Here is a 13,151-nt window from a genome sequence, read left to right on the forward strand (position 1 = left end):
ATGTTGCACCATGAAGAGTTCTACCAAAGTGAACGCCAGATTCTGAGATGGTATTTGAGAGCAGTGGAAGCAGGAGTATTTAGGATATGGGCAAAAGCCAAACTGAGACATTTTAAAGTGAACTCTAAGGGGGACGAGATGGCCCTCTCACCTCCTTTGCTTCTATGATCTAAAGGAGGCCTGGGAATTTATTCCCCAGAACCAGGGTGTGGGTTTTTGCCCTTCTGTGTTTTGCTTGTTTATTTAGAAACATCAATAATATCACGTATTCTCCTTCAGTTCTGTTGGGGGAACTCTGGGGAGGACTCTAGAACTAGAGTAGATTTTCCAAACTCTCACCAGGTGCGTGTCTGTTCTGAATCTTTCACAAAGAAAGCCTGTTTCTCCCAAGAGCTCGCCAGGAGTTTGTTAAGTTGGGCTGTTGAAGGCTTTTAACAAAAACAAACTACCATGAAATACACTTCAGTTCACTCCTAACACTGCTCACCAGCTGAAGTAGGTCATCTCTGATATGCAGACTGAGCAGTCATAATAAATGGCCATTATCACACACGTTTTGCAGTCAATATCACTCTCACTTGCTATTGGTAGACACCTGCTAGGGGTTTGTCCAGTTTCTAAAAGGAAATGTACAAATCATCTACATCTGAATGATATTTACAACCTAATCTTTACCCAGGGTACTTCACAGCATATTAAAATCACGTAACAATGAGATTTGGATCAGGTCCGTGACGGACAAAACAGATTTTGAAGTTAAAGAGAGAGACAAACCTTTAGCCTCCATAGTGGGTATCCCAAGTTTGGATCTCTGTTAAAAAACCTGCTTGTTTTCGTTCCTGCACTCAGAAGATACTCTGCTGGAAGGCCCTGGGTTTGTGAAATATAACGAATCTGTAAAGAAAAAAAAATTAAAGACGCCAGCAAACTGGACTGATAACTAAATCTAGTACAGCAAAATGTTGAGGTTCTACCAACGTTGTTAATAATGAATAGGAAATAGGCTCTAAATACAATTCTAAAAGTTCCATTTTTTTAAAATATAGGCTGTCTGAATAACTGAAATGTCATAATACAAAACAAAAGATGCAATTCTCAAGTATTTACAAACACATTTAACTGGTTCTATCTAATTTTCTGCAGAGATTTTAGGTATTGGTAAACGCTAATGTGCCTCTCTGCCTTTTTACTGAAATTTTCTTGGCCCAAAGCTGTTTTAGCAGACTGAGAATAAGCTATTTATAAAAAGGGAAAGTATGGGGGAAATGCAGCACTCCCCAATGTAATCACTAAACATTTTTAAAGAGGAGTGAAGGGTTTTAAAAATGTTACCAAATATGTATTATTTAAATATATAATTATCAGAAAAGATATAGGTAGCTGAGTGATGCAGTTGGGTGTGGGCATATCCACCCTTGAATGTGTTGCTCACAAAATGTCCAGTGGCAAAGCACCACTGACTTCAAAGATGCGAGTTTAGATTCATAAAGCATGTAGATCCCCTGTATCCTTTAGGGCATCAATATTTGGAGTAAAAAAATCAAATAAATAACCCTCCCCCCAGAAAAGTGTATAGAACATGTTTAAAAACACTGACTACAGTATCAGTAACTCAGCAATATGCTACACTACAAAGTACAAAGCTGTCCTTAAAAGAAAAAAGACACTCCGTTATAAAGCAGAGGAATAATTTTACATATCAACACATTTTCTCAAATCTTCCCCCAAGTTTTGTGGTCTAAATTGCTAATACTATCTGCTCCTCAAGTTTCAGTGTGAGAAACGATACAATTTGTTAGGACAAGAAAAAAGATCAGTTTCTTAAAAGTATCTTTAAAAAAAAAAAAGAAAAAAGAAATCAGTGAACACGTAACCCACTTGTGAAAGTGCAGGGCTGGAAACGCTGGCTGAAGGCAGTTAGGCACTGTAGATCCTGATACCATAGTCTGGAGCCCAAACTACTGCATGTAGTTCTGCCAGCGCACTGGCTATTCCAGTATTAGGTGCTTCCTGAGCAGCTGAACATTCACAGGGCACTAGACAGGTTACTAAATTTGTGTTGCTTGTGAGCTAAGATGAATTTGTGGCTTAGCTTTTCATTTCTAGCAATCTGGGTTCAAACTGACCAGTGTTTATATTCTTCATACTTAAGCAACAAAATTTTCAGTAGTACAATTAAGAAATAACTTCCAACAAACATCATCCACTAGATGCTGAGCAATAAAAGCTGGAGTCCAAATTAGTTACAATGGCCTCATTATTGTACAGCAGATTGCCTCCTGCAAGGCCAAGGTTGCTTAACAAGGCCAAGCCAGGTGCTCATTTCCAGAGATGCCTCCTCCAAATCCTGACTGGGCCTGCATTTACTGCTGCAGTTCAGGTAAAAACAAACATCTTCACTACAGACATCAAACTCAACCACATGAAGTCAGAGTACAGGCTACCCCAAGTTTCTGGAGGATTACAAAACTCTATACTAAGCAATGAGAACCCGACCTTCGTCCCCACCCACGTACGCACTGAGATAAGATTCGCAGAAGTACATGAACCTTACCGTAGAAGGAAACCACCATGCCATACTTTAGTTATTTCTAACTCAGCCTGCTCACTAATGTACCACGGCATTTCCTCTGGAAATTTACGGTGATGAAGAGACACTACAAGCTAATTTGAGAGGGTCTTTTCACGTACAGAAAAATATACCAGACACTGTTAAATGGTAATACCACAAAAACAAACCACGTGATGGAAAAGCTGTACTTGGAAAAGCATTGTTCTATTTAGGTTTGTTGCCCTTTTACGGACAGGCTAACAGCCAGGTAATACTGCTACCTGTAGACTGCAAGGCCCAGCCATTCAAGAGACACCTCCACATACGCACACTGTACTTCACAGGCTGCAGAGACTGCATTTGGGACATGCTCTGTGTTAGAGATCAGAGCTTCTGTAGGAATTAACATGACAGGAAATGCATGGCAGGCCACCCTGGGACCACTACTCCCGTAGCTAATTTGTCCCTCTTGAACTGCAGAGTGCTGTGCACAGCCAGGACTGAGACACTGCATTTCAGTTGTGCCAGAAAGGGAACTGCAAGTTGTATATTAAACAGTAGTCAGACACACACAGGACCTCTGTGTTCTCTATTCAAAGGCAAAGTGGGAGGCAGGGCACAAATGGGAAGCAGCCTCAGTTATCACAGATAGAAAGAGAATTGGATCAAAGCAAGAAAGGAGTTGAAGACCAAATCAGAGCAGAATTTGAATGAGTACTTCAGTTTCACAGGGTTTATTAAAAAAAAAAAGCTCCTTCTGATTGTACAAGCACCACCCCGTACGCACGATATGCTCTTACCTGATCGTATTCTGAAGCTCCTGGGTACAGAGGCCAACCCAGGAACAGCTCAGCTATCACACAGCCTAGGGACCACATGTCAATAGCTTCACAGAATGGTAAACCCAGGATGATTTCAGGAGCTCTGCAAAACAAGATTAAAACGTTCAGCCTGGCACAGAAAGCAAATGGTGCCTATTTACATATTATTCAAGCACCTTGTACAGCACAGCAGAGCTCCCCAGAGATACTTCCCTGTAACGTTAAAAGTGGCTGCCCATAAAGGTGCAGCATTTCTCGCTAGCCTAATAGTGTCTGTGTCATCCTCATTTAGGAGCACTGATTATTTTTGCTTTTCAGCCACAGTAAAACAACAGTGCAGTCTTCTAGCCCAAGAGGAAAGGACTCAACAGTCCAGAGACATTTCATACCAATGCAAAATACCCTATATTACTGCCCCCCTGTAAATGGCAAGTATGTTGCTAGCTGATTTAGTCACATGACAGGGCATACAGAGCTTGGGGTGACCCCTAGCCATCACACAACCCACCCCTAGCATGTCCCCACAGGCATGTCAGACAGCAGCCTGGCATTGTGCGGGTAAATCCTATCGGGTGATACTCCCTCAGCTCAGCTAATCAGCAGCAGAGGAGTCTAGATAGGTTCAGAAGGTTTACAAGGACTTTGGCTGCGTTCACCTGGAAAAAGAGAGTGGTCTGCAGACCCAAGCCAGGGCACTTTGCAGAGAGAAGAGTGCCACTTTGTTTACACTGCTTAGTGTTTATATAGGGTTTATTTGGGACATCTCAGGCTTAAGGTGGATGAAGAGAACATAGCCAGACATTGTGATGGTCAGTGTTTTGCCACATTATTTTATGGGATTTGGGGCAACACAACCTCACCAAGCATAAAGACCCCTGCCCAGCCTCTCTCAGAGAGATTATGAACAAAACAATGTGCTGCTTTTAAATCTCAAACCCTGGAGAGGATTTTTTCTGCATAACCCATCTGGACAGAAATGTTGCAGGAGACTATCTTTTAGCACAGCTATCCCTTTACCTCACACACACAGCTGTGAAACAAACACCTGCAGTTCTGCCTGCTCATAGGTTGAATTCTAGACTTGTATTTACATATAGTGTAAATACAAGGGCTTATGGGAGCAGGTACAGGAATTCACTCCAGAAAGTACAGGAAACACTGGAACTTCCGTTTTCCTAGGAATAACCAATTCCATTGTGACCCCAATGTGGGGGGAGGAGAGAAACATCCCAAACACTGGTCTATGCTGCTTTCTGGGCAAGTCTCGGGCAGTAGATCCTAACACTTGTGTGTAATTTCTCATGTGGCAAACACACATCAAGAAAGAAATATATTGCATAATCATCCCAGTTAAAGCAGCTCTGAAACTGGTTATCTTGCTTTACAGTTTTGGACTCTGTACTGGTATCAGGAATAAGATCTCTCCGTCACATGGCATTCGGCAGCAGGACACCGAAAAGCCCATCTTAATCCCCTTTTCCATCTGACCATTCACCTGGCTGTGCATGGTAAGGAACGATTCCCAGGTAACTGTAACACGGATGCCGTACATCTACCAAAGTCAATGCACTTCTCACAGCTGACATGCAAGTCATCGGGGAATGAGGCAAGTGCCACCTGACATGTTAGCTCAGCTAACTGTTCCCCCCAACCTCCCTGCTGCACTCTAGTGGCGGGGCAGTCGCACTGATTCAGTAGCTGCTGCTTTAATACAAGCAGTTCTCTTACGCAGGTGAACCCTTTTAATTAGCCCAGCCCCCTAGAAATCAAACTGTGGCAATTAGGCTTTTATTCCGACTATCAGAGTAATACAGTGAGCCAGGGATATCTGTCAGGAATTGCTCCCATTCAGTGTTACTATGCTGCTTCATTTTAGTCCCCCGCACTATCCGAGAGAGAGAGAGAGAGAGAGAGAGAGAGAGAGAGAGAGAGAGAGAGAGAGAGAGAGAGAGAGAGAGAGAGAGAGAGAGAGAGAGAGAGAGAGAGAGAGAGAGAGAGAGAGATCACTTTCTCAGCTAGGTCTGAGAGGGATTTATTACCTGCAAACATATGTAACATTATGCAAACATGTCCAAAATGGAATGAAAATGTTTAGCCAGAAAATCAGTACACGAATATGAAAGAACTGTACTGAGACAAGTCGGTTTGTTTACCAGCCCAAAAGGATACTGCTGAAGAGCTGGATACACCTGTTAACTCGTCCTGCTTAGTCATTTAATCAGGATTCCCAACTCCAGGTGCCATTATTCCAACATGTCAAGGCATCCTTGCTCAGCAGGTGTTGCCAATTAGCAGGCAGGACCTAAGTCTGTGGCCTGTTCCTGTGTGGAACGCCCAGCCAAGTCCATGGGAGTTTAACAGATCTAACCGCTCACAGGACACAATGGAAGTGGCCTGGGGTAGAAGAGACCACAGTGCAATCTTGTTCAAACCTGCATGAACACGTATGGCCTGACTCAGATGGAACGGACTGTAAATGGCTATGGATAGTGGAAGTGGAATTATTCCTTTGTCCTGTGTGCGCATCCAGGGACAGTCTTGCAGTGTCAAAGACGCTCCTAGCCCTGAGCAGTTTATACTCTAAACAGATTACCTTCTCATGAGGCCTCAGTTTTCATATTGGCTCAAGACACAGCTGGTATGCAACAGCCATCAGCCTCCTTCACATCTGCTTTTAGAATGGGGTTGCTAATGACAGCAGTTAGCAGTACTATTATTAGTGACCACTGAAAGTGGTGTTGAAACAGAACAGCAGCCAGATGTCTCCTTTACAGCTGGACTGTCTAGGATTAAATTTGCAGTGTTATAGCCACACTGGTTCCAGGATATTAGAGACAAGGTGGGTGAGGTAATATATTTTATTGGACTAACTTCTTCAGACCTGAAGAAGAGTCCATGTAGCTCAAAAGCTTGTCTCTTTCACTAACAGAAATTGATCCAAAGGCACCACCCACCTGATCTCTCTAGGATTAAATTATTAATCTGCACTCTTGGAAACTCTTTATGAGGTAGAAAATGACAACTGACAGAATTCCTCCTCTGAGTAGCAGATTGTTACATTCTGATTTCCAGGGCCAGCAAGTACCCCCAGCCAGCCTCAGGGAAGGTTACCACAAAACTCAGATTCTTCCACTACTACCAGAATGTTTCAAAAGGAGTGGTGTTTGTGGAGAGGGCACCTCCCCTTGATCATGTCCCTCTTACTTGCAGAGAGCAAGTGTTAATCTCCGGCTCATGCCATTGCAATAGCGATGCCACAAAGTCAAGTAGGAGCCGAGTTAGTTTAAGAGGTGGAGAAAGTCAGACTTCTGGTGGTATGCACTACTGCTCCCCAGGCCAGCCAGGGCCAGGGCCAGGGCCGGGCAGGGCCCAATGTAGAGCTAAGGAACAGATGGTACTGCACAACGGAGGCTCCTCTGATCAACATACAGTACAGTAGTGGTAGGTTACAAGACAGGCCTAAGCACATCTGCATCGCTGAACAGGTGGGATGAGACTACTGAATCTTCCTCACTACTGCGGTTGCCCTGTATTTCCACCAAACGACTGCCTCTGTAAGGAGAGTCTTCTCTTGCCAATGAGGATAGTAGTATAAACACCCTCCCCCGCTCTCTCGAGGTAGCAATGGCCCATACTCACCACACTAGCTGTTATAGGCAATAGGATGCATAGAACTGGAAAGAGCTGTCCCTTCTCCTGGAGTTGGTCACTGTGAACATGTCTGACGCATCTGCGGATAATGTGACTCCCCTACTAGGCATCAATGACATCGGAAAATGTTGTGTGTGGCCCGACATTCGTATGCCCCCTTCCGTCAGGATTTGCCTCAGTCTGACCAGCACTGCAGAGCTAACAGTAACACCAAAGCGGAGCATGAGCCAGCCCAAGCACACCTCTGCCTAGGAGCAGGTACCTCACAGCCAGGGTAGGGAAAGCAATTGCACATTCTGTGCATTTTAAATCCTGGCCTGACAAAGTCCACATCAAATCTCTGCTGGAAATATGGCTCCAGCAGCGTCATCCAACTAGGCAAGCTGTCCATGAGCCAGGAATGCAATGAGGCATAACAGAATCCAGAGGTTGTTTCCCTTGCTCACATTTCACCTCCCATGGCCATATCCTGTTCTGGAACAGCAACCCAAGGGTGCTAGCCTCTCTCCAACTGCTGCCAGTGCTTGATACCACAGTGAATGGTGCAAAAAATCACCACAGTGCACCTATTGTGGACTCCCTCTCCCCCACAAAACCCCACTGGGTGGATTTAACCAGTCCAGATTCAATGACAAGAAGCACATTATTATGAAACTATGCTTCTCCTGTTGTGAAAAAATTCATGCAGTTCAGAGCCATGAGTACTGGAGGGACAATTCAGCCCACCCCCCTCACCACAATTTAGATCCAAGTGGGTGACAGAATTAGACACAGAACAGTACAGCATCTGGAAATGGCCCACCTTGATTATCACTACAAAAAGGTCCCCCCCCGCTGGTAATAGCTCACCTTAAGTGATCACTCTCCTCACAGTGTATATGGTAACACCCATTGTTTCATGTTCTCTGTGTATATAAAATCTCCCCACTGTATTTTCCACTGAATGCATCGGATGAAGTGAGCTGTAGCTCACGAAAGCTTATGCTCAAATAAATTTGTGAGTCTCTAAGGTGCCACAAGTACTCCTGTTCTTTTTGCGAATACAGACTAACACGGCTGCTACTCTGAAATCTTCCATTCTGTTACTGTACAATTAAAGCCCACGCTACACTCACTACAGCAGTTGGCTAGGAGTCAAAGTGTTGGCTCCTAAATGCAGACATAGACTTTCAAAACTGCTTTTTTCCCCAGAAGAGCCAAGCCCCCATACATCCCATTAAAGTTAGGGGATGTCTGAGTGCTCAGCACTTCTGGAAAAAGCCACTGCTTTAAGTCCCTGTAGCAGCCTCACTTCAGGTATCCAAATTTGAAAGTTTTAGCTGAGTGAGTGGCCAAGACACTGACATAAGACCAATACAAAGTGAAGACAGGACAGGAAACAATTAGTTTGTGATAGGACAGAGACTAATTCATGTTTTACTTCAGTGGCTGTTTTAAAACAAACAATGCTGGAGCCTCAAGCCTCATCTCGAAAGCTCTTTTCAATGTGAAATTAAGCCAGAAACAACACAACTCTCCCCAAGAGAAACTAGTTTCTACACCTAGAAGGCGGATTTTATTTAGCCTCAAATTGATGTAAATTTCACACCACATTAAATAGATTTCCACATTGCCTGATTCTTCCCAACTCCAGTGAAGCAGGCCTAGTCTTAGACAGCATTTGAATACTCCTCTCTCCAGCAAGGTCAGTCACCCCACCTTCGGGGGGAGATGGAAGTGGCTTTTAGTTTAGTATGATATGCATAGTAGGGCAAGCAGCTTCCTTTCCAGAGGCCCCTTGAGACACTTCTTGCCCCATGCTCCCTCCACGCCAGGGGATGATGTCTTGATATTTATTTGGTAGTTCTCTCAGGCGAGAAGGATCACAGAGTAGTTACACTGTTTTGTTTCAAGCCACTGAGTGGGTAGCTGTAGGACCATGAGAAAAAATAGCGCTCCATTGAGCATAACTCTAGACATGTAGGAACAGAAGGACCTTTGTGAAACCTTACTTTAATAAATGGGCAAATAAAAGGTTCCTGGCAAAAGAGGTCACTTTAAAATGTACTGTAACTTACATTGAAAAGTCACCATGAACTGGGAAGGAAGACAGAGCTGAGCACGAGGCCTTCCTTCAGGAAGAACTGGAAGGGAAAGGTACAGCCTGCTCTATCTATACAGGCAAAGATGCCTACCGGGGCTTAATGAGTAATGGTAATTCTGGACTGGCGAGTAGGGACCCGGGGTATCGGCTACAGCTGCTTCTACCTTCCCCAAGGGGGATAAAGTGGGGGAGCAGAGAGCTGGCTCACTGAAATCCTTTGTAAAAAGCGCTATTAGATCTCCTTATCTGTCTGCAAACCCACTTTCCTTCAAAGGATGATTAAACACAGGGCTTATTTCAGTGCAATGGAGTTCACTTACAATGCTAGATACAGGGAGTGACTGGACAACAGGTAACTGACAAGCCTTAGACAAGCTGTGAACTTCTGACATATTTAAATTGTTATGGCTAAATAAAAAGTTGATGGATTCATTTTAAATTTGTCAAGAGACATTTTACAGAAAGGGGAGACAATTCAAGTCTTCTGCTGCATCTACCGGTAGTGCCCTGCAGCAGCTAATTCTCCATTTCACATGCACAGAATGTGCTAGTTGCAATTTGCTGCAGGCATGTGGAGTGAGGAGGAAAGGAGAGGTCACACTGCCAAAGTAGCAGCTCTGGTCACCTGCATATGAATTTCCTCTCCTAACTACTCTCTTGATGAAATGTGTGGCTTGGCAGGTGGGAAAGTCATTTTCATTATGACTAGTAGACTTAGCCCTCAGGCTAGCAGAGGTGCCAGGTATATTTTTCAAACCCTGGTGCCCATACAGCCTTCGATTAAACATCCACCTCACAGGTCAAGTCAGCATCTCTGTATTAATGCTGGCAGAGGCATACAGCCTCCTGCAATAGCCTCTTATGGTCATTTTATTAAAGGAGCAGCTCTCCAAAATGGCACTTCCAAAATAACTGTTTAGTCAAAGTCTGAACATTCTGCTACAGAGGTTCCTACCTAACCTGAGCTGATCAGTGAACCCTTCACTTTCAGCTGAAAAGTTTCTAGACTTCATAGTTGCAAAGAAAAGCTTAGTTCCCTTTTGGGAGATTAACTGATGCAACACAGTCTTCCTGGGTCTGCAGACACCCTGAAACAACAGCTGAGCTCCATTTATTTCTGTGTTAGCACTAAACCTGACCACACTACATGTCAGCATTACCATTTCATGAATCATTTTAGCAGATGAGACAGGAAAGAGGTGGGAGCACAGCATACAGGGTGTGCAGGGGGCAGTGGGAATTCCTGCCAGGAAGGAGATACGGAGGGTGACAGAGGGTAAAGGTAGAGAAATGAGGAGGACAGGGAAGGAAAAGAAATAAAGGGAAGATGTAAAAATACATATAAAATGGAACTTGTTTTCCTACTGAGTGACTGTGACTAAAGTACTGGCCATAAATGGTAATGGCTACAAGTTTATGTACTGCATGAAGGTCGTTCTGACCCTTATCTTTGTGTAAGTTTCCCACTGCTATCAGCGGATGCACTGCTCTGGCCTGAGTGGACTCCTAAATTTACACCTTGCCCTCTGGACAATAATTCAATCCTTCCAAGAGATGAGGTTTGTCCTCCCTGATCTGGTTCTTGCATACTGATTGAGGATGTGGGGCTCATCTGCTCCCATTAAGTGACACCCCTCCAGTGCCAGTCTACTTTACAGATGCAAGGGTACAGAGATTGCCTCAGGCATAAATCCTTACCTGTAATAGCGCGACTGCAAGTAAGTGGAGCACACCGCTTTAGATACATGGCTGGCTGAGCCAAAATCTATGACCTTCACTCTGTAGGGCTGGCGGATGGGATCCACCAACATGATGTTTTCTGGTTTCAAATCAGCATGTATCAGACCCAGGCTCTTTAGCTTCATCAAGGCAGTGGCCACCTGCTGCAGAATTGGCCGGATGTATTTTAGGGGCAGTGGGCTGAACTTGTTTTGTTTTAAGAAGTCGTATAAGTTCTGTTCTAGCATCTCAAACACAAGGCATGTGTGGTTCTTGTGCTGAAAGCACTCATAAGAGCGAACAAAGTTATACTCGTCAGCGTTCTCGCTGCTCAAGCGAGAGAGGATGCTCACTTCTATCTGGCCTTGTCTAGCATAGGAGGGATGGTTCTTTAGGATTTTGATAGCTACAATCTCCTTTGTGCTGCGTTTCCAGCACTTTGCCACCTGCCCAAACGTCCCTCGGCCCAGAAACTCCAAGACCTCATAGCTGTTTGTCATGGAGCACAGGATCTCATGCTGGACCAGCTGGTAATCCCCTTCACCACTGGCGCTGCTGCTTTTAGTGGTTACAGTGGTGGTAGTGGCCGCAGCACCCACCGCAGGTCTGTTTTGCAGCATGAGAGGTGGATGTTCCTCAATTATCTGCACGCTACCGTTGCTGTCGACCTCCTCACTTTTCCTTTTCAATCCACATTTCTGGTATGGTTCCAGTAAAGAAACGTTACTCCTGTGTGTGAAGGTCTGGCTGTTCTGGAAGGACGCTGTTGCACCGCTGCCTGTACTGTCTGCAGCTGTAACCACAATATGCTCAACCGAAGGAGCAGGGAGTAGGAGGTTCTGATCGTAAGCAGGGATGCTGAAATTCGCTACCTGGCGAGAGGAGCTTGCTTGCCCTTGAGCAGCTGGGAGGGTTTTGCTCCGGGTATAATACTTGTCACTACTGCTCTGTCCTGAAACATCCCAGCCAGAGGGCTCCACTTTCAGTTTCTTGGCACTGCAGAAGGCACTCGACGATACTGACGGAGGGGAGAACACCTGCAGCTGTGAGGCCATACCTGAAATGAGAAGAGAAAGATCTGATTAGCAATGGCCGCATAATAGCAGGTCAAGAATTAAGGAAATCCTCAGCTTGCACAGCAAACCAAGACCATATTAGTTTTTCTACGCACCCTATTGAGCTGGAGACCCTTCACCACATGACCCATGTCAGCATGGAAGGCAACAAGGTTTCTTTTTTAATAGTTGCTCCCACAGCTGCCACCCAGGCCTTCCTGGGGACAGGAGCGAACATTTACCAGCCTCACCTGCCAAGCACCGACACTAACCTTGCTGTGGGCAATGCAGAAAAGCACCAGCTTCTCTCTTGCCTTGCCCGAGGTTAAGGGGATCCTATTGAAAGAGAGGACTAAGGGCTGGGAGGAGGGGAAACTGCAGAGCTAATTCAGCTTACTCTTGTGTATTTAACCACACTTTCCCCACAGGTTTCAGAACAGCATTAAGATAGGATGGGGGGGAAATCTAAAACAAACAAGGAAAGAAGATTGCAAATGAGAGCACTCTTGCAGGTCTGGTGTATGAAGCTGGCCAGGAACTTGACATGTTTGTAATACAGACTTATCTGTATCTCCACACCCTGAGGTGCCACAATGTAACCAAACACCAGTAGAAATGAAGGCCCTCAAACTATCAGTTTGGTTTATTTGCCTCAGAAGGTTTAAAGAGCATTTAAACAAACATACATAAGAGCCCTAGGGCTAGTCAAAGGGTGCCATCCTTCAAGAGCACCGCACCATCAATCCCCACTAACTTCAGTTGGAAACGGGGCACTCAGCGCTCTCCAGGATCAGCTCCAAAGAGAATCACAGCGCAGGATGACTGGGGAAATAAGGAAGGGCAACAATACAGCAGCTGTTTACCAATTCCTGAGAAGAGTGCATCCACTCACCCATAGACAGGGAATGGGGAGACTATCCAGTTTACAAACTGAAAAGTCAGTGCTTAGCAAATGGGAAACCCTGTATGTCACATTACGCCCAAAATGCAGATTCCCTCTGTTCTACATTACTGGAGGGTTGACAACTGAAAAAAGCTAAAACACTCCTTTCTCAAATCCTCTGTTGTTAGGCTTTGTGCAGAGACACAAGCCAAATCTCCTTTCTTTGCATTCCAAGGAAAATACTAAGTTTGGGTCTTCAGAGCTGCCTAATAAGCCACTCATTTTATTGCCTGACAAGTCAGAACATCATCCACCTTGTCTCTCTACTGTCAGAACCTAACCACAAATTCTCAGTATTGGTCTACATTACAGTGGGGGGAAATAGATA

The 13,151-nt window shown here is 44.7% G+C and overlaps 1 protein-coding gene across 2 annotated transcripts in view; it reads right to left on the reverse strand.

The window, feature by feature from the left end:
* The window catches only part of HIPK1 (homeodomain interacting protein kinase 1), a 33,191-nt gene that overhangs the window by 17,339 nt on the left and 2,701 nt on the right, over positions 1–13,151 (reverse strand). For both annotated transcript variants that reach the window (XM_074936388.1, XM_074936387.1), the window contains exons 2-4: positions 10,805–11,882; positions 3,352–3,475; positions 775–894 (exon numbers count right to left, since the gene is read on the reverse strand). In XM_074936388.1, coding sequence (XP_074792489.1) covers positions 775–894; positions 3,352–3,475; positions 10,805–11,880 — 1,320 coding nt within the window. In that variant the 5' untranslated portion in view covers positions 11,881–11,882. The remainder of the gene's footprint in view (positions 1–774; positions 895–3,351; positions 3,476–10,804; positions 11,883–13,151) is intronic.

This window comes from Natator depressus, chromosome 21 (assembly GCF_965152275.1).
Source record: "Natator depressus isolate rNatDep1 chromosome 21, rNatDep2.hap1, whole genome shotgun sequence".
In the NCBI taxonomy this organism is placed as follows: Eukaryota; Metazoa; Chordata; order Testudines; family Cheloniidae; genus Natator; species Natator depressus.